This window comes from Xylocopa sonorina, chromosome 16, assembly GCF_050948175.1.
Source record: "Xylocopa sonorina isolate GNS202 chromosome 16, iyXylSono1_principal, whole genome shotgun sequence".
Taxonomy (NCBI): Eukaryota; Metazoa; Arthropoda; class Insecta; order Hymenoptera; family Apidae; genus Xylocopa; species Xylocopa sonorina.
In genome coordinates, this window is record NC_135208.1 from 3,859,062 (window position 1) to 3,884,181 (window position 25,120).

A 25,120-nucleotide genomic window follows, 5' to 3' on the forward strand; every position below is an offset into this window, starting at 1 on the left:
GGTAGAGGAGAGACGAGTTTACCCCCACTTTCGGTCATTCAGCAGCCGCACTGCTGTGACACGGGGTTAGGCCGAGGGGAAGGGGCCTTGAAAGATCGAGGGAATGTCGTGGGCGGTTAACCAGAGAGGGAGTACACCACCCCCGCGTCTTCGATTATACGCACGAACATGCAGGAACAACCACTTTTGTCCTAAAATTTACATCCACCCCCGATACGTTTCGAAAACTTAATACTTTACGTGTGCCTTTGCGATACGTTTAATTTACGTCCCGACTGCGAAATTCAGTTGTCGTTGTTACACGCGATATTACATTAACGAACGACATTTAAGCAAGCCGATATACTTGGCCAACGTACTTGAGAATTTTTATGTTTCTTATCTCGCGATTCGTCTTTCCGTTTCGAAGTTTCATTTTGCGATCGAAGAGAGTTTGTTAATTGATGTGTTCGCGCGTGTACATGGTTACCAGTATCGGAGAAAACCGTCGATCCCGTTTAGAAGACCAAGAAGGTATTGTCTGCGTTGATTATTCCATTACGATAAGAGTGTCGGTTAACTCCAGAGACAACAATGATCCTTCGGCAAGATAGGGTAAAGAAACGGTTGATGTCGATGAACATCATTAGTACATACTATTGATTCAATGAGACGCTGTTTATAAGATAAAAACGAAAAAAAGAGAATAACAAGTTTCTATCATCTTGAATTAATAACACTAATACTAATAACTTCTTTCGTGTTGTATTAATTTTGTTGCAGAATAACGATACCAGCTATAATAGGACGATTATAGAGTCCCAGGGAGAAACTTGTTGCACAGGCGGACCGGAACTCGACATAGTTCAGCTCGTTCATGATCTATCACCCTAGCCCTGTTATATCGTATCACCTTCGTACGTGGTTGTGAGACGCAAGGTTGATGACTTTACGCAATAGGATACTTCAACGTGCAGGAATTGTCCCGATAAATTTATATTTGTGACTAGATTTTTTGCGAATGATGGCAATCTATTATTTTCGTTTCATCTTCTTCTACGGAACTATATATTAGCCTGAAATGTATTAGAAATGATGAGTACTATTAGAAACTGTTACACAACAACTGTGTGACGATACGAGTGTCTTTTATGATGGATTCGCAATATCGGTCTAAGAGGATAAGAAAATGGATAAAATTTACTGATATAAAGCAAGAAAGAAGACTCGAAAGCTACAAGAAAGAAGAACTAAAGAAAAGGAGAACAAAAAGAGGAAAGAAAAGGAAGAAATAATTTAAAAAAGAGAAACGAACTTTGAACAACAACAGCCTGTCGGCTTGTCAGAAAAGCTTCTTTTGGAGTAGAAGGAAGAGGAGAGTACAGAGATGAAGAAAGAGAGTGAAGAAAAGAGGGAGAGCTCGACAGAGGTCGTGTGAAGAGGGGTTTGGAACGAATGAAGGGGTGTGTGCTCTGGTATAGGGGTGGTGGCAAAGGAAGGCGAATAGTCGCTTCGATGATACCACCTCTCTCAGTTATTCCTCGGTTTCCGGACTACGTGGACTGGCAGGTTAGTGAATCCGATTCTCGTTCATTCACCAGTTTCTCTTCGTTCCACTCTTGACCTCTTTCTCTCTCTCTTCGTTCTCCACCCCGTGTGACACCGCCGACTCCATTCATGTTTCTCGTTCTTTGCTCGCTCGCTCGCTTCGTTCGTTCGTTCGTTCGTTCGTTCGTTCGTTCGTTCGCTGCATTCTTTGATTTAACGAAGTTCGCGGTGCGAAACGCTCTTGACCATCGTTGATTCGCTGTCCCAAGCAGCACCAGATACCCTGAAAAACGTCTACTATTGACTGTCAGCTTTACAGGTATCCGCGGTTTTTATAAATCATTCATTGATTACGTGTTTAGATTATTGATTAGATTTGAAAGTGAAATAAGATGGAAAACGTCGATTTTCCTTTTTCGACTTTTCAACAGAGAAAAAATTTAATTTTTGGTCGATTTTTCGTTCTGATAAATTTATTTTTATCGATCGCAGTGATGTACTTGTAAAGCTAGGGGGAGGAAATTAGTTTCCGTTTAATTTCGTTCCCTTATTAGGATAATTAACGATAATATTGGAAAATCTGTCATATTTTCATTGAAACGGTATAACATATACTTCGCAACAGACTTTTAAATAAAATAAACTCCTAAACCAAGGAAAAATATATAACTATGCACAAACCACGGTCACTAATTTTGTAAAATCTAACATTTCAAGATCTCTTTTGATGAACGATAAAATAAAATTAGTATCGCGAAGATATCGATGTTGACTTTGGAATACGAATCAAAATGTAATCTCGTTTGTTTCGTTTTACTCGTATTCGAAACAGTGGTAGATGAGAGAGAAACAGTGTCTGCAAAAATGAAATATTCCGAGAACAGCTGTTAGAATTATTAAGAAAAAAGAGGGGGAAAGGAAACGATCCTTTTTATACAAGATAGGAAGAGTAGATGAATGAAATTTTTTCAGCAATTTTGTAGAATTACAGTTATTTGTTCATCTAGTATATATTATTGAAATATTTCGAAAAAAGTATAACCATGAAGTGTATCGAAATTGTCAAAATACCTCCGGCCTCGCTCGTATTTTCATTAAGGATTTACACTGTCGTAACATTTAATTAATAAAATTCCATTGAAATAATCATTAATGCGACTTTTATAGCTAGTCCTTGACTTGTATCGTCACGATAAATCTTATTTCTTCTTTCGAGTCTGCCCATTTCGTTGATAATAATAATAATAATAATAATAATGTTTCTTTCGTTGAGACGGAAACAATACCTTTCGTTTCGTAAGCCTCGCTTAAACGAATATACTTGGTTGCTACGGAATTGGAGTATGGAATGGATGCTTGTTATATACAAGTACGAACAGTAACGCGGTATTCCTTAGAAAACGCCGTATTCTCACCGTACAACAATCTGAATGGACTGAATGGTATTTGAAGAAACTGACAGAGTAGAAGAAGAGTCTCATTTACATTTAACAAATGAGAATTCGTGAAAGTTGCAGAAGAACTTGTAGATGTTACATATTGATTTCAAGTTGGTAAATTTGTACATATTATTTCCCACAGAGAATGCGTACCGTGACCGTATGGACCGTTTTCGTGTTAGCGTATTCGAGCAGCCCGTTCGTGGCCGGTATACGATACATCGATACGATCTCGGCGCAATCAGGGAATACCGGCGACATCGCCGAGAAACGCGTCGACCTAACCGAACCGACATGCGAGGAATTGAGGACAATGTGGAGGTATACGAAACGACAAAGCAGAGCTGCTAAAACCACCACTGGATATTCTCTCTATCCCGACCCATTTTCATATAACGTCTGGAAGTCTTACTCCGAACGCGCCAAGCCTCCCCTTAATTACCGTGGTAAGATGTGCTTCTTCATCTTCTTCATCTTCTTCATCTTCTTCTTGTTCTTCTTCTACTTCTTCTACTTCTTCTACTTCTTCTACTTCTTCTACTTCTTCTTCTTCTTCTTCTTCTTTTCCTTCCTCTTCTTCTTCTTCTTCTTCTTCTTCTTCTTCTTCTTCTTCTTCTTCTTCTTCTTCTTCTTCTCCTTCTTCTTCTTCTTCTTCTTACGCCGTTTGTTTGCGAAACCTATAATTCGACAGTAATACATTAGATACATTATTTGATAAAGAGAATTTCGGAATCTATGTATAGACCTCTTTATAGTCGCAGAGTAGAAGAGTAAACAAGATTGTCCACCGAATGGGAATGGTGTTTTCTTGTACGCCTACGATACGATCTTATTACCGAGAATAATATTCTTTATTAAACAGTGCTGATTCTACTTGGTGCTATCGTGCGCAGGAAGGTTCACGGGAAGAGCACGAAACCGTGCAGGGGGTAGCGCCCCAATTTATGGGAGAATGGTGCATAAGGCTCCAGCTGGTAGCAGATTAAGAAACGGGATGCGACACTCCCTACGTCCTTTCCGTTTTTACGGAACAGTCAATCCTTATCCGTCATCGAGGCAACAATTAGGCAGCTTCCGTACAGTGGGTGGTGGTTCTCAGGTCCCTCAGGCTGGCAGTTTCCAGTATCTGAAGGAAATTCTTCGAGCTGAACGCGCCCGCGAGCTACAGGTTAATATTAGACTTGGCGATAACGTTGCTTAATGTAATGTGTTAAACTTAGTATTTAGAACAATTATTACCACATGGCTCCAAGTATTCGATTGCGATAATTTACGAATAATTTATCGATTTCGATAAAAATTCTAGGAACAACACAAGTCCAACGAACTCCGAGAAAAGGCACCTACTACTTCCAAGGATTCGATGGACTACGATCATCCTCTCATGCAACAATCCCGAAAGCAATTCCTGAAACCGACTTTACGAAACCCAACGAAGGTTACTGAATTTGGTCAAGGTCGATATGCGTCAAACGTACCGAATACTGGTCAAGCATGGTCGGTAAGTAATACGCTACTTTAAATGAAATTCGGGAGGATTTTACATTTCACCGGTTTTACGTTACCTCTTCACAACACATATTTCCCAAAACTTTACAAAACGAAGAGCATTCCTAATATCAGAATCGAGATATTATTCCATATATATCCAGTTAAGTCTAACGACAAGCTTCTCTTACAGAGAAGCGGACCACAGTCACGAGATTACTTGTTGCGTTAGTATCTGAACGGATTACCAACGTCTCCAACAACAAATGCAACAAATTAACTCCAACGATCGACGTACGTTACCTACCCTATAATACGTTCGCAAACAGGACGCAAAAGATTGTTTTTCCTTCCTCCAACAAACTTTTTCCAACTCTGTTCCATCTCTGCTGTCCTCATCGTCTCCTGGAAAAACTTCAACGCGGAAGATCAAGCTTTCTTTCGTTGTCTTGTACACGAATCTCGCAGACCCAAATCATCGAATCGTTTCGATTTCCCCTAGATACACGCTATCTATAATCAAATAAAAAGAAAAGCAAGTCAATACATAGAACGAATCAGCGGAGAATCGCAACCCATGTACGTGTACATGGGAACGCTATAGAACGTATATTTTCTTAATTCGTTTAAGACTCGCACAGATTTCATTGCGTGTGCTCGATATCAACCCGTTGGCCTGTGTAGAATATCTTCCAGATATAGAAATACGAATACTATCTCCGTTACAGAATGGCCACAGCGGCGACTTGAATACAAGGAACTTGAACAAGTACAAGTTACATTTCGCATCGCTGTGCGGAGAAAACAGAAACAAAATGCTGCTTTTCTCGGCTAATTTTTTCCTTTCCTTCTCTGTTGTAAATTAATTCTGACCTGTGGAAAGAGAAGAAAAAATAACTTCATTCCGGTGTATACCCGATTGTATAACAACAAAGAAACTACAGATGCTACGTTTCGCTTTTTAACCGTGGTGGCTGGTTACGTAGAGGTATCGTAATATATAATTTAATTTTTATTTATAGATAACAGTACGTGTGGTATACCGTTTATAGTTGTTTGAAATCTCTTTAAAAAACTGAACGAATGAAAATGAAGCAATCCATGCTCTAGTTTTCTCCGCTTCGTTTAATAAACTTTGACAATAAAATAGAAAGACTAATATTTTGAACATTTTGACAATATGTATGTATACATAAATATATATATACACACAAACACACACATATATATATATATATATATGCATACTTAAGTTAAGAGACTATAAAGCATAATTAACGGCACTGTACCGAAGACAATAATTACTCTTAAGAAATATTCTTGTAATCTGTACGTGAGATCGAACGCGGATACGATTTCGATCTATTCAATATAGAATTGAAAGAGAAATGTTAATAGTGGAAGAAAATTCTTGTAAGAAAATAAAAACGTACTCGAATTATTTGCGTATCGATTACACGTACGTAATCAATATGACTTTCGACCCTTAAGTAATCGACGAATTATCAGATCTTGAACGTTAAGTATCCTCTCCAATCCATCGTTGAAGTTTTTTTATAACATAATTTAACGACAAACTGCGAAGCGGGCGAATAATTATTGGAAATAATCTCCGTATAAAGAAAACCACATTCTATTTAACTATATATTATTCTTCCTATACACGGTTCAATTGTATATTTTTGCTAGACCGCTTTGTCGTTTCAATACTTATGTGCCAACGATGAAAGCTTAAGGGTCTAAGTCGTATAAAGACAATAAATATAAACATTTCTTGTAATCATCGTATGTAACAAAAAATTAAGTAGGTTAAAAAAAGAAAAAAAGAAACAGATATTTACGTGGCTTAATCCAATATATCTCGTGCTGAGAATGAATTACTTTCAGCTCCTGTGCGTACAAAAAAAAGCAAAAAAAAAAAAAATAAAAAAAACGCAAAAAAAGCGAAAAAAAAACTTCTGAACAATTGTATAGAACAGTTTGATACCGATTGCGGTTCTGATGATCGACTATAAATACTTTATACTTGTATACAACTATTTGAATACACGTGCGCGTATACTGCATATAATAATATCACGCAAGAAGAACACACGCATAACATTTACGTACACGCGACATTTGCACTGACACGTACACAAAGATTCGCGCGTATATACATGCATATCAAAGTACAACACAAATATGTGTACTTTAATATATATTTGTTAATAATACTACTGTGACTATTACTATTTTCATTAATCGTATATCGATTAAGTTTCAACGAGAAAGGATGTTTTTCGGCAGGATCCTACGATATCGGAATCGGTGCCTAATATCCGAAACTAGAGACTGGTTGAAAATTGTTATTTTAACGTTATTACACGTATCTGAACTATATTTCATTAAACGACAAGAATTTTGTTCTTGGAACGTATGCAGAGACATACGAAACACGTATACATATGGAGTTTAGCAAACGAGGAATTGTATCTCGGATGATGTTAGAAATAGCAGATTTATGTGAATCGAAATGGAATTAATTTTAGGTGTCAAAGATGCGCGGTGCCAAGTATTAAATTATTTTCTAACCTGAATCGATAAGAATCGTGTAATAGAACGATTTATTTTCTTCAGCCTGAATTTAGATCGTACGTATTTTGAATGATTGCATTTGATACTTGGACCCACGTAAATCTTTTCAAAGTTCAACCACTTACCACCAAATTAGAAAAGAACATGCTTGAAATTTACTGTTCTATAATTGTTCATTTGTTCTATATCTCTTCTTTTGTTAAAAAATATAACTATGACAATATTAGCCATTGCAAATTATATCCACGATGTTTCTTCTCTTTTATTTACCATTTGTCCCGATACATTACCGAATTCGTGTTCCCTTCGTTCTCTTAAAATTAAAATAAACACTCGCAACGGGTTAACAGTTTGGAGTACATATCTCGTATATACGAACAAATTTCGTTGAAGAAGATATCGCAAGCAACGGCAAGATGATGCTGCAATACTGTTTTATCCTACATACATTCCCCTCGGTAATGTAGGGAATTGTATGTACGTATGTCGATAATAAATCGACCTTTGGTTGGTTGTTCTACCGTAGATGAAAAGCTAACGTAGTACGAAAGAGAACCAAGAGGAGTGTTTTCTAACCACGTTTACCACGTTTCTGTTTTTAAACAACTTCATTCAACTTGTACGATACGAATAATGATTAAAATGGTAAAGTATTAAACTATTAAAATAGAGTAGCAATGGTGCTATTAAACACACTACGTGGTACTGTTCGATTACTTCGCAATGTCAACACGTCTCAAACAGTTAATTTGAATATAACCCAAACATTCGCAAAATGGGTTAGCCGAAGACCGGTCCGGATTGTAAACGAAGATGAACTTTACGAGTGCGAGGATACCACTCGAGCACAAATACCTCAAAGAACAAGAATTTCTAAGAGACGAGTTAGAAACGCAAAACCTACCAAAGAAACAGAAATCGAATCAACCAAAACGAATACAACGAATAAGAAAGAATTTGCAACCCTTCAAGAGAACGACAGAATTATAACGTGAGTTGTACACATTCTTCCCTCTGTTATCGTATACAGTAAGTAAATTCTCCGGTTTCTATATGAAACAAAAAGAATCGCCTTTATATTTTATTCGTTCTAGATCTCTGATGACCGAACTTCGATCCCGAAAGAAGAGACAGAAGAACAAAGAAGTAATTTTAGAAGGTCACAGATTAATCACAGATGCTTTAGAAGCTGGTTTAATACCAACGACGATACTTTTTAATAACCCATTGGATATAGAAGCATTCGACTTTCCCAAGGAAGTTACACTATACAAAGTTCCGTACAAAACAATTCAATTATGGTCTAGTTTAACTACCTCTCCTGGATTATTAGGTATTATTATTATACACATTAATTTAAATATAACTAGAACATACAGCAGCGTTCGAATCATCGGATTCCAAAGTTTCTATGATTTTATTATTACCTCTCTCTTTGTGATACACAGGAATTTTTCAAACTCCTGATGTACGTAACAATACCCCAGCTGCCAATGCGTTACCGCTTACTATTATTTGCGATAACGTAAGGGAACCAGGAAATTTAGGTTCCATTATGAGAGCTGCTGCGGGAGTAGGTTGCGAAAAGTTAATACTAATGAAAGGTACATAAACGCGAAAAGTACTTCTTAGATTCTTAATTATGAATTATGTTACTAATCCTTCCATCGATCTTGCCATCTAGGATGCGTAGACTTGTGGGATCCAAAAGTTCTAAGGAGCGCGGCTGGCACTCATTTTCGATTACCTATCTATACATTTCCAACGTGGGATGAAATTCCATCGTTAATTAGCGAAGATTCTAACGTTTTCATAGCCGATAGCAATTTCGGTGATGAATTTATGCAAATTTACTCACCAGAGGTATTACAATCAAGTTTAGAAATATTTGACATCAACCCAGAAGATCTCAAGTCGAAGATTATGCTAAATAGTTATAAAACAGAGGAGAATGCAGAATCAACAATGCCGACGAACAGGAAAATGATGAAACAGTTTATGTTAAAATTCCCTATCATGCCGTACTATTCTCTAAATTATACGAACAAAGAATCTGTAATTATTCTAACTGGAGAAACTGAGGGTTTGAGTTTTGATTCTTGTCAATTTTTGTGCGAACGAAAAGCTATTCGCATTAACATACCGTTAATAGAAGGAGTTGATAGTTTAAATACAGGTGTAGCGCTTGGTATTGTTACCTTCGAAATTAAGCGGCAATTCTTGAAGAAGCAGGCTAAACTTTGACTTAATCTTTTATTCAGTTTTAAAATATATATTGAAAATTTCTGAAAATAGATCTTTACCTTTTGTTCCATTAGCTTCCATTATTAGCAAGTTGAGCAGCAGCGGGTCGGGCTATAAGATTAAAATAAACAAATGTAATACACGTACTTGAATAACTGTTTTTTTTTTACTGCTTTGTTTCTGAAAATAAGTGTCATACTTGAACAAGTTTGAGGCTGAAACTTTATATCGTCAATAGCAAAACCGCCATTACTGGCACTTCCTCTTAAGATGAGACGATAGGGTACACGGCTGTCTACTGTCACTTGTGCAGCGGTCCATACAGGTCTTGGATTGTTAAATCCCTTTGCCGTTAACGACCATAGCTAGAAAATGAAATGTTTCACTTTTTACCCGATCCCAATACCCTACACCCAAAGGCATTTTCTGACAGGACAGCTTACAGGTTGCTGATCTTGTTCTCCAACCTGTCCTCTTCCGTTCCCTAACTCTTCGTCGGCATTCATTTTAATGATCTGTAACATCGTAGATTCCTCAACTCCAAAGGCAGCAAACCAAAAAGTAAAACATACAGATTCTCCATCGGGTGATGTCTGTATCGTAGGGGATCGTAATTGCACATCCGTCGACTGTTTGTTTGTCGTGAAAATATCAAAAAAAACAAAATTCCCAGTTGCTCCGAAAGTTTTATCCAATAACTGAGCTGGACGATGAGCAAGGAATGCACGCTGCCATGTAACTGTACGCTCGTTCTCTGAAGATGTGATATTTTCCCAACCACATAGACCTTTTTCGAAGCTGCAATCTTCCGGTCTCACAGATGCACCGATTGGTTTCACTGAATATATCGTTAACAAGGTCAGGCTTAAATTAGCACATCACCTTGGCTTTTGCGACAAACTTACCGGAACAATTACCAGTGTAAAATGAAATATCATCGATGCCAATGCTGCCGCTAGCGCGATTGGGACCCCAAGTACCCTCGAAGATTACATTAAAGTCTCTTCTTTCATTTATGCTAGTCTGCGCATAATTCCAAGTGGGCCCTTGATTATTGTATAGTTGCCAGATTGGTCTAATTTCCATTGAAGACTCTTCGATCGCTTGCACGGAAACACGTAGTACCCCTTGATGAAATTTAATATATATGCTTAATCGAATCGAATAACTGCTCGCAGTTTGTATAATAAATACAAACCTAAACTTGGTCCGGTAGAGTCGATGAAAGATTCAAACATAAAATACCAAAAGGTAACGCACAAAGGCTCATCGATGGCTTTCATTTCCCGGCTAACAAGCTGCGCCGTTCCACCTCCGGATGATCGGGAACCTCCTCTCGGTCGACCCAAACCAAGAAAGTACTCGTTTCTTCGATTGATCGTATACCCATTGCTATACAATTTTCGTTGGTTTCTCGGACTTAGCAGCTGAACAGATACTCTTTCCCATTCGACTCGGTCTGGATCGCGGGAATTTATCCAGTCGCACTCGTCAACCTCGAAAGTACAATCTCGTGGCGCGGGTGCAGCCACTTGGGGCAAGACTGCAAACGCGCACCATTAAATATTCTGGTCAACTCCTCTCCTTATTCGATCGAGATTTTTACGAACCTATACAAATGATTACCTGGACAAGATCCGTGTGCGAATGAAATATCATCGATGGCAATATCTCCCATTCCAGTGTTTCCTACAGACGCTTCAAAGAGCAATTGGAACTCGTCTAAGGAACTGATCGTAATTTGGGCTACGAACCACGTGTTCCCAGCATTGCCGTTCAGACTCCAAACTTCTCGGAGCGATGCGTTTGAACTGCGAAAGTGACGTATGAACAACTTCAAGATACCGATTCCGGAACCAAACATGTGAAACCAAAAGTGCATGCACATCGGCGTATCGGCACTTGATGCAGGAAAATTGCTACTAATAAGCCTGGCTCTATCTCCTGGCCGACGTGGAAAAGAAGAATCTATGTAAGCATATCCTCCGGCTGTTGATCGATCCGTCGAGCTGTCCATCGCAGGTCCTGTCGTAGGATTCCCACTTCCACGACTCTGTACACGTGTCGACGTTATTATTATTATTATTATTATTATTATTATTATTATTATTATTATTATTATTATTGTACAGAGTGTAATAAATTATGCTCACTGTTAAACTTACGATCGTCCAATCAAAGTCGTCTTCCGCGTCGTTAGTCCAGTCACAGAATCCGCCAGCAAAATTACAGAAGCCAACGCATAAAGTGCCTGGTTGTAAATCTATGTCATCTATGGCTATGTAACCCCTGTATAAGCGAGCTGGGTCAGCCGAGTCTACAGGAATTCCCTCGATAATCAACTAAAGAAGAATATCATATCATTATTATTAGGGAATTAAAAATGAATTTTAAAAATGTTTTACATTCAATTACCGTATGTAATTCTGGATAAGTGTACAGTATCTGTGTTTGTTGCCAAACGTTGAGAGTATAATATTGAGCGTTCCAAATAACACGTTCGTCAAAAATTTCTACAGGCTTGCAAGATGGTACGGTCACGTTTTCGGGAGTAATCTCTTCGGTTTGTTCCTTTTTGACAGAGTATTCGTCGATACCTACGTGAAGTAAAACCCTCAGCCCAGCAACGCTAAGCCCATCCATGCTGTACTTGAACATGACGCAAGTCCCCGTAACTCCTGTGCTTCCTAACTGAGGACTGTGCAATAATCCTCCCAGAGTTTTCACCTTTACATCTTTCTGCGGTAATTGCGACGTTTCCAGAAAGGCATACCTAATAGAAATTCGAACAATCTTATTTAACGCGAGCCATATATTATACATAGCTGAACCGAGGGGAAGATGTATAAACAATATTATTAGAAACTCTTACCCTCCTTCCATGGTACCACTGGTATAATCACTCGCGGGGCCGCCCATCCAGTTGGTACCCAGGCCCGTTCCTGCCATCCAGTCCAAAGTACCGTCACCACTTTGCCATTCGCAAAGTGTTTGTGCTGGAAATGATCCAAAATCACAGAATACTTCGTCTACAGATGCCGTAGGCGGTGGTATTGTCACTGGTGGATACCTTGAACCATTAACAATAGTTTCCGTTTGTAAAATTATTTAACAGCGATTTGAGAAACATACCTTTGCGTGGATGAATTTCTTTGCGCCAATGTGGGCGGATGCAGCGGCGGGTATCGTGGCAAAGACACCTCTGTAGTGGATGAAATTGCAGTTCGGGTGTATAAAATATCGGGTCTAACTGACCACTGTCTGGGTTCGATATGTTCCACGTCGTCTAATGGTTCACGATCGCGATCGATGGAGTTGAACGGTACCCGTGTCGAGTTGGTATCGAAAGCATCGAAGGTGTCCTTTGTTTCATCGTTCTCCGTGCTTCTAGTCCAATTAGGAATGAAACTTCCGTTCGTAGCAGCAACGAGATCCACTTGCTCGCCGAACATTGAATTCACCGGATACCAAGAAGAAGCGCACGACAGCCAGTAAAGGCAACAACACGTTAATAATATCATCCACATTTTTCAAGTGTTTTATCGCTATTTGTATTTATTAAGAAATATATAAAGCGACTTTAATTTCGAGAATTTCGGATCGGAAGAATTTTCTGAAAATTTTCTGCAGAATATTCCATCGTGAACGTGATATTCTTTCGATTTTTAATGTCAAATGTATTTTTGAATGCCGAGCTAAGAAATGTAAAATAAAAATTGACACACAAATTTTCTAATTGCCAAGCAGCAATTGTTAGCAGCACGGTTCTTACAACTTTAGTACATATCACAGAAGGATGATATTCTTCTAACTAACTAAATGCGAACTGAACAGTTTTCAAGTGGTATGCACATGATGAAATAAAACGAGCATTCCGCAGTTCCGGTCTTCGCTTCCTGCCGTTACGCTTTTGATCCTAGTAGAGAAAAGTGCCGAGTTCGATAACCGTTCATCGGGCAGAAAATTCTATCAAAATATAAATCTTTCTTTTCCTCTATTTCAATTACTCGAACATAAACTGAAAGATTATGCGTCGCTTATGGGTTTAAAAATTTCAAAAATACATTCCTACTGAATTTCCCGTTATTTTTGTTAGCGATGTTCGGTACTTGTCCTAAATTTAAATGTATCCGAACGATATAAGGCACGAGATAAGGACACAGGACCAACTGATCCGTATTCGGACGGCAATTGGGGCGTTTCCTCAACATTTTTGATACCAGACTAACAACAGCTATCGATGCTCCTTTGTCGAGTGATCGTGGCTTTTCTTCGCAAATCATTTTCACAATTTCATTTAAAGTCTGAAAACATCAGAGTAGAATAATTATTGGATCGTATCGATCGTTATCAATGAAATTAATTAAAAGAAATTTACCATGGCCGGGAAAGGATGCCTTTTCGTGACCATTTCGTAAAGAATCACGCCCATGTTCCATACGTCGCATTTAAAATCGTAAGGCTGCCCTCGCAACATTTCTGGGGCCATGTAGCAAAACGATCCGGCACGACTAACGATCGACAAATTCTCCGATCTATTGCATATAACAATCGATATTTAATAAACGTATAAATAATTGGGACCATTTATAAAAATGTGAATATCGTACTCTTCAAAATTCTTTGATACTCCAAAATCTCCGATCTTCACGATATCGCCGTTATTTCCGGTTAACATGATATTTTCCGGTTTCAAATCTCGATGAAGAATCTTTTTCGAATGAATGTGATGAACACCAAGGACAACTTGAGAGAACAAATACAGGGCGTCCTAAATTAACATACAAGCGTAGGTGGTGGTGTTACTTTATCGAACTAGAAACATTTCGGATAAAGCAATATAAACATTTATATTGTCATGTACTTCCTCCTTGAGCGGTGTCCGGTGTTTTTCTATCAAATCATTCAAAGTGCATCGCGTCGCATATTCCATAAGAATATAACTGTGATTATCCTCTATCCAAGCTCCATGATAAGCTACTATATTAGGATGCCTCAATCGATGCAAGCATTGGACTTCTTCTAATATGCTCTATAAGCATCGATATGTACATGTTTAGGCACGCATAAAAAAAAGAAATTTCCTTATACATATATATATATATATATATATATATATATATATATATATATATATATATATATATATATATATATATATATATATATATATATATACGATATTAAATTAAAAAATATATATACAATGTTTTGACGTCCAGCAAAGTTTTACCTTGATAGGCAAACCATTTACGTTGTTGAGAATTTGTTCTTTGATTACGAACGGTTTCAAGTCCTTTTTTCGTCGTACCAAGTAAACAAATCTACAAACGATGAATAATCAAGCCACACGCGGATAGTGAAATTTTACAACAGCACACTTACCCAAAAGTACCCTGACCTAACAAAGTTTCGTATATGTAATCACTTATCTGTGTAGACATTTTTAATGGAAAGGTAACAATTCGAAATTTCCGAACGAACCTAACCACCGCGACAGATATACTACTATTCTATTTCGTATCTTTTTAATACGCCGAGTATACATACTTTTACCTAAGTATACAATGTACATAGAAAAGAATGATACAGTAATTAAATTTGTTAATTAAGGAAATGTTCGTTACTATTTTTTGTAAATTATAACGAGAGTCAAGTATAAAAATACGTTGATTTGACTGGTGAAGTAGAATTATATGGTACGCGCGCGGTATTTACAAAAACAAATAAGCAGAATCATATTAAAATAGCTGTATCTCATTAGACGCGATACATAAATTAAAGTTAATTAAATTTTGCAAAAATATATAATACGCACAGATCGCGAATTTATTTGTTATTCATAAAAAGTGTTTACAAAAATGCATTCTTATCCGCTCGCAATCTGTAAAGCATTTGTTAAACATTTCAATACTTGGCTAATATTGGTATGATTCTTCAATAAATATGTCTATCTATGCGAATCATAAAGTTTAGGAGTGTAAAAAAAGATCAACTGAATAAAAGTACTACATACGCGAAGGGAGGGAATATTTCGGGCATCATGTAATGTATGTATGTATGTATGTAAATTACATATTGTGGTAATTTTATTCGTCTTTTTTTACAAATAGCGCAATAAAGATTTTTATCTAAAGCGTTTAGATGTATCATCATGTCACGAAAAAAGGGGCGCGACAACGCGTTTGACCCAATTCCATTGCGTACCAAACGCAAATTATATATAGCATTTACGAGAACACGCACAGAATTTAATATAGGTAAATAATGAAAGAAACCGAACCGTTCCTTTTTGTTAATTTGCAAACGATTGTACAAAACATCGTGACCGTGTGACAAGGTGGACAACACTGCGGACAAAAAATATGGCTACTCTAAGCAGTTCGAGAAAAGTGCACGTTAGAGCGATGTACCGGGCTCCCTTGTTCGGGAGCCGTACGTGTATCAACAATCCCAAGTGAGATTGAACGAAATCACCTTATACCCTGGTGCAATACAGAAATACACGGTACTGCAGTATGTACAGAGTATCCCATAAGATGTACTGTGAAACCCATGTGTCGAATAAAAAACATTTCAATTAAAAATAAAACAATCCTTCGTGGTCTTACGCGATCACTGTTCAGTTGCATCCTCAATAAACTTATACTTTTCTATACTTTTCGATTGCCACATCAAAAAAAGAATGGTAGCTTTTTATATATTGTACTTGCGCTACTATGAAATATGTGATTTACGCCAACGCATTTATTAAATAAGATTCTAAATCTTATAAATATATTTCGTGATAGCATTTAGTAAAGTTATTACGATGCAACCATTTCTTTGGGAACTCGGTATATACTTCAATTCAATTCTGGTTTGATGCACACAAAACTCTGGCTTGATGAAAATTAATTAGCGATACAATTTGCAGCCGATAATTAAGTTTATTAGGGCATGCATTCAACATAATCATCAATGACTCTCAGTGATTAATGACCATGTGATAACACTAAGAATTGCTTCATTCTTCTCTTTCTTTCTCTCTCTTTCCTTCTTTTTTTTCTTTTTTTTTTCTTTTTTTTTTTTTTTTTTTGATTTAGAACTATCCTATCTTTTCGGATATATCACATCCTATGAAAAACGCTGCATACAAATGCATATATTTTTGCTTCGGTATTCCTTTAAAGTTTATCGATAATGACTGTAAGAATTAACTGTTACTGGAATCTAGTATATTATTGGTATCATTTCCAGGAGATGTAGAACTCCGTGATTGTTTCAAGCTGTCCAAATATTCTTGCTGCGAAGTTGCCAGAACTTGTGTAAGTATATCGCTATCTTCCCAATCAGTCAAGCCTAGTAACATACATAAAACATATATTTGCGTAATCAAATATTTTCTCTCAATAATATAATAAGATTGCTAATACTTCCGGTGTATTACCAAATACTTCGGGAGGAAGACGGTTAAATAACGAGATATCAGGTGAGGCATGAGCCTCTTTACTGCTGCCTGGCATTGGTTCTTGAGAAATTTTCGGTTCAAAATCCGAAGTAAGGTGAGATGGTATAGCAGATCCTTGAGTCGACTGATGTTGCGGAGATCTTTTATTGTATCTCACTGAATCGTTTACCTAGAATTATAGATTAAAACATAAAAAAACATACCATGTAGTTACAACGTTTCTGTACAAAACAGACCTTTGGAGAATTACGTAAATTATCTTGGCTAGTTTGGGTCGTGGTCGGAGAAGAAGTGTGGCTACGTTGTTGACCACGACCTCCGTGAGGGTGAAAGTGTGCATGACTATGTTGCGCACTTGTCACCGTACTTGTACTGCTACTACTGGCTGATCGCTTTTTTTCGATTATAAAATAATACTTTAAAATAGTCTTACCGAAGTAAAATAAATCTTTCAAAATTGCATAAAACTTACAGCTTTTCGCATCTCATTATCCCTTAACCACTGTAAATAACTCTCTCTAGCAACTTGTTCTTCTATGGCTTCGTTTGTCGCTTCCCAATCGGTTGCTTTTATCTTATCTTCTAGCATAGTCTGTGTCGAAGAACAAAATTTGTTCCTTTAATTTCTCGTTAAAACTTAAAGTTTAAAACGAATTGAAAAAAACAAAACACATTTTAATTAAACGTAATATTTCGTCAAAAAAGTGAACTAATTTCTCACCTGTTCAATGTGCAGCTCTTCACTTTGGCGAACCGCATCGGATATAAGTTGGCGATCTGCGGCTCCAGGATTGTACGACGGTAGGCCAAGTCCAACACCTACTGTAGCCTTATATGGGTCTACTATGCTATTGTAATGACTGCCGCGTTGATAAGACAATCGGATCGGTTCATTATCACTTTCAACCATCGTATGAAAGATGTTGATTGGTTCTGTGTGTAATTACCGAATATAATATTATTAAATTTACAGAAAGATTTAATTTAAATGTCACAAGTAAATCCCATCCATAAATTAACACGTACCGGTGCTATAGCAATATAATTGAATGCTGCGATTATACATTTCTGACATGGCCTGCATTTCTATATGATTTCCGTGTACATATTCTTGTCGTTTTCTATCGACATACGTGCTAAAATCTTCTGCTACGAAATGAGAAAAAAACTCTTGATTGGAAGCCTAAAAAGTCAGATTGTATAACCAATAAGAACAATGAGAACTATTTTCGAGACGGTGAACTTGCATCATTTTAATATCCAGTACTTACAATATAATCCATGCAATGCTTCCGCACTACACTGTGCATTTCTTGGTCACCGTAAACTTGATCCGCAACAGCTCGAAATAGGCATGCTCCATCCTCACCCATTTTCTTAACGATAAATCCCATTTTTCGCATTCGTTTTTCAAACCACCTATCTCTCTGCGTACAAAGAGTCATCCATATGTATTCGTCATTGAATATTCAATCAATGAAAAAAAAAAAAAAGATAATAATTAATAATAATATCATAAAACGAAATAGCTTAAAGGGCTTTTAATATTTGCCCAACATCCACTACATAATTTCGCTTTTGAATACTAAATATCTTTAATGAAAATCCAAAGACACAAGATTCTGATTTGCTCTCCTTTAAAGTTTAAGAAGGTTTGAAATTTAGCACGTCCTGGCTCTGGAGTTCAAACGTGTGTTTCTAATTTAACCAACCTCTTGCCATTCAGCCAGTGTAAGATTATTTCCAGTCCTGCCAGTATATTCATCACCGCTATTATAACCATTAGCTAATTCGTGTTCTAAATTTGCAGCAGCAATGGCCATGCGATTGTTGGCGATAACACCAGCATCTGTAGCTAAGTAAGTTGTATTCTTTATTACTGGTTTTCTTAACACATTTCCAAATTAAGTATTGAAAGATATCCACAACAATATAAAAGAAAAATATATTTTCCTGATGCAATCGTAATTTTAATTCTATTGTATAATAAATTTAGTGTTTCTTTCCTTTTCTTTTTTTTTTTTCTTTTTCTCTTTTATATAGAAGAAGCAATTACAAATATGAACCTTGCAAGCCACTGCAAGATGCAGCAGGAGGTGTAGCTTGCCTCTCACGTTCTCTCTCCCGCTCCCTATCTCTTTCTCTACCTCTGTCTCGTTCTCTTTCACGTTTCGAACGCGAGTTTCTTCCCAGACAACTACTGTAAAATTCATATTCCATTTATAATACACACAATCATACGTCTGTTGATGCAACATTGCAAGTAAACTAAGAAATACGTATCTAGGCTTATATTGTTGCATATACTCGATAACAGAAGGTAACAACTACCTTGACAACTTATTAACGCGTGCTTGCATATATTATAAACATATAGCTTAAGATATATTAGATATCGAGTATGATAGAACCAGAATTGTTGGTACAACGAATAAGAAAATTGCTAAGTATTTGAGTATTTGAAGAGGATAAACAATTATTATCGACAGAAAAACATAGTTATTCTATTATCAAAAATATGCAATTGTTCAAAATTTTTATTCTTGTTAGAATACCTGTGAGGACTAGCTCGTTGTCTGTGACGTTTGCCATGACTGGGACCACTTGTTTCTTCAAAATGTTTATCTTCTCGACGATCTACACCTGACTTTAATGTAAGAAGAACATACAAAAGAGGAGTTGGTCATGCGTATCGTAAAGCACGTATCGTAATACAAGAATAGTTTAAATTATAACAACAATTTCTAAATACGGGAAAACGATCTTCCTCCGCGAAGAGAAAAAAATGTTTTCAACGATTAATCAATTATAAAATGCCAATAGAAGACATTAAAGCGACCGATATTACGTTGACGATTGAGAAATAATTGAAAGATTAGAAAAGAAAATATTGGATAGAAAATTTCTCACCTCGTAAGAGCTTCCTGTAAGAACGATAGAACCGGATCCATGATCGGTCTGAACCCCGTGTAGATCGACCGCGAAACCGTTTGCTGCACGTACCTGTCACGGTTCGCAAAAGGTCGTTTAACGTTCGCTCTTGCAACTACTATGCAAGTATTGCGAGTGTAGCATAGCTGCAATGAGGGATATTCATTCACCTGATATGGGCTATTAGGTAGTGTGATGGATCCGGAGCTATGCTCGTTTTGCACTCCATGAACATCGACATCAGAAGTGCTGCCTCCTTCTCGTCTATCTTTCGAGGCGTTCGTCTTCTTCTTCGATAGAATGGTCATCTTGCGTAATCGATCGTCGGTGGTCGTTAGACGCGACTCTCGTTTAATGAAATTTTAGAAGAGAACCCCTCGCAGGTACACGCTTGCTGCGCTTTGGACCCCGTACTTCCTTCCTCGACCACAATTGCTGTTCACTTATTTATTATTATTCTCAATGATATCTATGTGTATAATACACTTCGATGTATGTATGTGGATTTGAATGAAAGCCTCGCTGCTATGTCGTTAATAAACTCTTCGAAATTTGAATCAGGGCAACGTTACGCTTCGCAAGAAACGCGACATGATACCTTTAATAACCAACTACTACATTAATTCTTATTATTTCGAATGTTTTGTCAGACAGCCATAACTACACTTGCACATACTACCAGACTGCTTGTTACCAATCTGTACTATTGTATTTCCCCTAGTACAAAATTGTCAATGTGCAATTAGTGTATTCTATGTGCACCCTAAATATATTTTAATCGTTTAAAAATTAAAGAAAATAAAAAGCGAAACAAAAATACGAAGCATACACTACAAATATCTTAAAAGTTTTAGCGTCAATGAATTAACGACTCGTATTACAATTGATCGAACAAATTCTTATACTGCTAAAACAGTGAAATAATAAAATAATGTAATGTTGTAATGTTAGAAATTCTTTTCTATAACAAACAATTCTTTTCTCAAACAAAATGAAAATAATCGATAAAGTAAAAAATTTCTCTATGACAATTGCATAGGGGAATAATAATAATAAAAGTTTGCTTAGATTCTTTTATCACTATAAAGTACACACCTGTTCTTACTAGGTTGCTAACTTTAGGTAGGAGAACTAATAAATAACGTATTTCACGTACGTGTACGCACATACGCCGCAGATTCTTAAAATTTTTACATCATAAGATAACATATGGAAAGTATAGATGCTGAACCATGATACATGTATGTATATATTTGTCGTTAATGATATCACGCGTGCATTAATTATCCTCTGATTATTGTGCCCAGATATGCGATGAATTTTATACTCCTAACGTAGAATTCACCACTATTAAAAATAAAATTCTGTGAAAGGTATACAGTATAACTATTATAAAATATATATATCTCCTATTTAAATGATAACGGGGATGATGATTACTACAACGACGACGACGACCACGACGATGATGATGATGATGATGATGACGATGATGTTGATGATGATGAGGAATTCCGTTCATCGTATATATAAAATATAATAGATATAAATATATAAGATATTATCTATTTGTGCTAAAACATAGTAATTCCATTCGATTACCACGTGATCAACATTGAGTATGGCAAATGAGTGCCATAAAAGATCAAGATCCCGATTATGGGCCATCTGCTGCAACTAACGAGAAACATCGGCGAATCTACGAAGAAAATGGTAATAATATAAATCAGTAATTTGTACAATACTTTTATATCGTATCTAACTTGTTCCTTGTTTCATTTTTCTCATTTATCTAGGAAAACAGCATTTCATAATAAACAAACAATGAAATATCTAATTGAATTTAACGCTCTGTATTTATTCTTTTATTTTTAGCACGGAGCTGCACCGCAAAGAAAATAACTGCTATCATCGAAAAAGAATTTTCCCTGGAAATCGACGCAAAGGAAAAAGAAGTTCTAGAGATACAAGAAAGATTGCACAAAGCATCAAAAGTCCTTCATCTTTTGCGTTATGTCATCGTTGCCGACTTTTACAATCGCAAACAATGCCAAAATCCACAAATTGGAGAAGCGAAGCAGACTCAAATTCATCCAGCGATAAAACAGCTGATCAGTAAATCACCGAAGCTACAGATCAATGAAAATTATTCTACCCTACGGCAATCGCTCTCAACATCTCCGTTCGATACAAACGATCCCATTACAGTGAAAACAGAAAAATTGGAGAAAACATCCGAGCATTATCGTACAGAAAAAAGAGGCAATGAAACGGACGAAGATTCGCGACCAAAAAAGATCCCTCGATATATTCCACCGAAAAGCGGAATTCCAGAAACCGAATGTCCGTCGAGAGGTATCAGGCATAAAGTCAGAAAGCGTATAATTATCGGAAACATTTCAAAATGGATTCCTCCGGAGTGGAGAGAAGATGCAGCTAGTCACAAATGGACAATGTATGTTAGAGGAAATAAAGAAAATCCGGATATCGACGACTTTGTTAGCAAAGTCAGATTCTTTTTACATCCTAGTTATAGACCTAACGATGTTGTAGAAGTCTCAACCGCACCGTTCTGTCTTTCGAGGCGTGGCTGGGGTGAATTTCCGCTAAGAGTACAATTGCATTTTAAAAGCGCGTTCAACAAACCGATGGACGTAATTCATCATTTAAAATTGGACCGTACTTATACCGGTTTACAAACTTTAGGATCCGAAACACTCGTAGACATATGGATCTACACGCATCCCCAAAATTTTAAGCGAAACGCTAGTAAGATTATTGATCAAGACATTAATGAAACAGAAAATGATTGCAAAGTGAAATTAGAAAACGACGAAGACGCTAATATTACGTCTAATCTTGCAGATAAAAATGTAAGCGAAGCACTCTTATCGACGAACATGACCTGTAACGTACTAATTAAAAGAGAACCATTGGAAGATATAAACATCAATAGAGATTCAGTTAATGAGAAGAAACTACAATTTTATGTAGAACTTGACCACGATTACTGTGGCTCGAAATACTTGAACAATTTTGATAAAAACTTAACTCTTGACCATTCATCGACCGCATTAATCCACGATTTATCTTTAAAGGATTCCCCGGTGTATTGCCAACAAGAAGAAACGAAAAGAGAAACGATAGAAGGTAATAATATACTAACAGGGGAAATTTCGATGAACGAAAATTTGAATGATTTAAAATTAAAAGAGTTAATGGACGAGACTGTACCATCGTCAAATGAACATAATGGAAATATGATGAGAGTACTCCCATCGAGTTGTACCAAAGTTCACTCAAATATTCGACCCCTTGAAATCACCATTCCTCCATTATTTGAGCCATCCGGAAACAAACATGTTTTAGTTCTTCAAAATAACAAAACGATCTCTGTGGATATCGCTGTCCCGTCTATGGAAGATTTTTCTCATAATTCCACTAACGATTCAGTGAAACCGAAAATGAATTTATCTACTACTTCTCGTGGTATTAGTTTGCTGAAGAAACCCTTAGGTTCAGAAACTACAATTCAAGTGCAAAATCCGAATGGAACAAAATCACAACGAGGATTAAAACTTCGACTCTCCAAAAGTATTCTTTTAAACGTAAAGTCCAATGTACCAGTATTAAAAATAGCTGATGAAAGGAATTTATCCAATCATCATCGTTCTAATTCAGAAAGAGAGCCAATTATAAAGCAAACATTAAAATCGAACAAACACGAGTTAACGGAATCCAAGTTGTTGCGACAGAAAATCACTTTAGGCAAGGATAAGCATAAAATTCAAAGTAAAAGAGAATTTTATGACAAGATTTTCCGAGCAATCGAAATTGTGAGTATCAAACATGTTCAAGGCCTACTGCGGTTTATTATTAAAAGAATGCCTATGATTACTCAAGACGCTTTCGACTCCGATTACAAAAGACTCCATCCTTATGCCTGTGCAACCGAAGAGGAATACTTTAGCTATACTATCGCAAAACGAAATGCTTGCGAATGGAATCGTGCGAGAATGATACAGTGCTTCTTGAAGAAAAAGCCAATTCCAGAAGAGGAATTATGGACTACTAAGGAAATAATGATTTGGGCACGATTACATGGCTACACACCACTTTGCCCGGATTTTACCATCCACTCGATAAAACAATTAAAAAGTTTACCTGACTCCGCGGTTATCAACAAAAACATCTCTACATGTACAGAGCCTCATACTTTTTACAAATGGCTTCAAATGTATCCAGGCCGATCAAATGATCGTTACTTTGATGGTTCGCATCAATTCAATGAACTAAATTTAGAAATTGACGTTGTGCATATCGATAACGCGCCAGAAAACAGGAAAGGTCTGAAAGAAGGAGAAGGGATTGAAGATTTGGCGAATACTAAAGTTACGATATTAGAACTTGAAACAAAATTAATGCCTCTTTATGACTTTGTCTGCGAAACTGCCAGAGAAATTGGTATTGGAATAATTTCCGAAGAAATCGTGCCCACTGTTGTTCATGGTGCGGCTGGTCGTATGATAATGCGGGTAAGAAACTTTTTCCTTTGCATTATAACTATTCAACACGATGTATATAAGTTTTTTTTTATTTTCGTAGGCTATCGAATGTCTTGTAGAAGATTTAGTCAGAATGTCCTTGGCCAGAGCTTGGGAAAGATGTAGCGACCATGGGTAAATATATTTTACCTAAAATAAATTAGAGATTAATAATTACATTAGTAATTAATAGTTAAATTAGAGGTTTCTACCTCACTTGTTTCTGTATAGATGTCTACACGTACAATTAATATATTTGCGTTTTAATCTACATAATTTTGAATATACAGTTGCATGTACTTCGTTTCTCACTTGAATGTAGATATGTAACAAAGTACTCGGTTATTTAAACATATTTACGTAAATAATTTGCAAATAAAACGTGATTATAGTCACGTTATACATTCATACACGTTCATTCAGAAAATATGGCATGGATTAAAAACACGAATATATTATGTTACATACACCATTATGTACGTACACGTTTATCCTTAATAGACATTTAAAATCATGATTTTTAATTTAAATATACGTATTATTTATTTATTTATTTATTATAACATAGTGACAGTCTTCCTATTTCTTATTTCTAGATATCCGAAGATGATCGTTTTAGAAGATGTACGTTGCGCTCTCTTAAGTCGCGAAGAATTTGATGTTTTTACTAATCGAGGATTAGGTTCGAAATATCGATTTACAGTTATGGATTAGCTCAAAAAAAAAAAAAAAAAAAAAAAAAAAAATAAAAAGTAAAAAATATAATTGTGATAGAAAAACTATTTAAATTACGAAGAAACAAATGCTGCCATATTTAATATCCAGGCGGTAATAGGTTTACCGCATTAATGATGTACAATACAATTCCAAAAAATGATAGCCTCACATATGATGTACAAACCCATAAGTTTGAATAAAAC

At 36.5% G+C, this 25,120-nt stretch overlaps 6 protein-coding genes across 8 annotated transcripts; 3 read left to right on the forward strand and 3 right to left on the reverse strand.

The window, feature by feature from the left end:
* Positions 1-1,391: 1,391 nt before the first annotated feature.
* Positions 1,392-4,757, forward strand: LOC143431080 (uncharacterized). Its single transcript, XM_076907593.1, has 5 exons — positions 1,392-1,548; positions 3,109-3,412; positions 3,860-4,134; positions 4,273-4,467; positions 4,648-4,757. Exons 1-5 carry the CDS (start codon positions 1,435-1,437, stop codon positions 4,684-4,686), a joined length of 927 nt encoding a protein of 308 aa, XP_076763708.1. The 5' UTR covers positions 1,392-1,434; the 3' UTR covers positions 4,687-4,757.
* A 2,919-nt stretch (positions 4,758-7,676) lies between these two features.
* LOC143430996 (rRNA methyltransferase 3, mitochondrial) lies at positions 7,677-9,356 on the forward strand. Its single transcript, XM_076907486.1, has 4 exons — positions 7,677-8,022; positions 8,126-8,364; positions 8,480-8,635; positions 8,716-9,356. The coding sequence occupies exons 1-4, from the start codon at positions 7,709-7,711 to the stop codon at positions 9,273-9,275; spliced, it is 1,269 nt and encodes a 422-aa protein (XP_076763601.1). The 5' UTR covers positions 7,677-7,708; the 3' UTR covers positions 9,276-9,356.
* Positions 9,335-13,219, reverse strand: LOC143430995 (MAM and LDL-receptor class A domain-containing protein 1). Its single transcript, XM_076907485.1, has 10 exons — positions 12,408-13,219; positions 12,148-12,345; positions 11,691-12,048; positions 11,441-11,617; positions 10,902-11,328; positions 10,474-10,818; positions 10,181-10,402; positions 9,719-10,113; positions 9,475-9,640; positions 9,335-9,386 (listed from the first exon to the last, which is right to left on the reverse strand). The coding sequence occupies exons 1-10, from the start codon at positions 12,800-12,802 to the stop codon at positions 9,346-9,348; spliced, it is 2,724 nt and encodes a 907-aa protein (XP_076763600.1). The 5' UTR covers positions 12,803-13,219; the 3' UTR covers positions 9,335-9,345.
* Positions 13,220-13,312: 93 nt separating this feature from the next.
* On the reverse strand, positions 13,313-14,719 carry LOC143431063 (serine/threonine-protein kinase Nek5). The gene is made up of 6 exons (XM_076907566.1): positions 14,661-14,719; positions 14,509-14,599; positions 14,140-14,307; positions 13,886-14,046; positions 13,654-13,810; positions 13,313-13,579 (listed from the first exon to the last, which is right to left on the reverse strand). The coding sequence occupies exons 1-6, from the start codon at positions 14,717-14,719 to the stop codon at positions 13,313-13,315; spliced, it is 903 nt and encodes a 300-aa protein (XP_076763681.1).
* Positions 14,720-16,302: 1,583 nt separating this feature from the next.
* On the reverse strand, positions 16,303-20,360 carry Duba (Deubiquitinating enzyme A). Of its 3 annotated transcripts, none has more exons than XM_076907584.1 (12): positions 19,827-20,360; positions 19,636-19,728; positions 19,281-19,372; positions 18,792-18,925; positions 18,438-18,523; positions 17,997-18,152; positions 17,752-17,908; positions 17,447-17,658; positions 17,198-17,317; positions 16,962-17,117; positions 16,705-16,894; positions 16,303-16,616 (listed from the first exon to the last, which is right to left on the reverse strand). In XM_076907584.1, exons 1-12 carry the CDS (start codon positions 19,962-19,964, stop codon positions 16,471-16,473), a joined length of 1,680 nt encoding a protein of 559 aa, XP_076763699.1. In that variant the 5' UTR covers positions 19,965-20,360; the 3' UTR covers positions 16,303-16,470. The 3 variants fall into 3 exon arrangements, with proteins under 3 accessions (XP_076763699.1, XP_076763698.1, XP_076763697.1); XM_076907583.1 differs by having other exon boundaries at positions 18,438-18,574; XM_076907582.1 differs by having other exon boundaries at positions 18,438-18,580.
* An 881-nt stretch (positions 20,361-21,241) lies between these two features.
* Positions 21,242-24,937, forward strand: D12 (YEATS domain containing 2 homolog D12). Its single transcript, XM_076907581.1, has 4 exons — positions 21,242-21,369; positions 21,532-24,191; positions 24,262-24,335; positions 24,797-24,937. Exons 1-4 carry the CDS (start codon positions 21,285-21,287, stop codon positions 24,912-24,914), a joined length of 2,937 nt encoding a protein of 978 aa, XP_076763696.1. The 5' UTR covers positions 21,242-21,284; the 3' UTR covers positions 24,915-24,937.
* Positions 24,938-25,120: the final 183 nt, after the last annotated feature.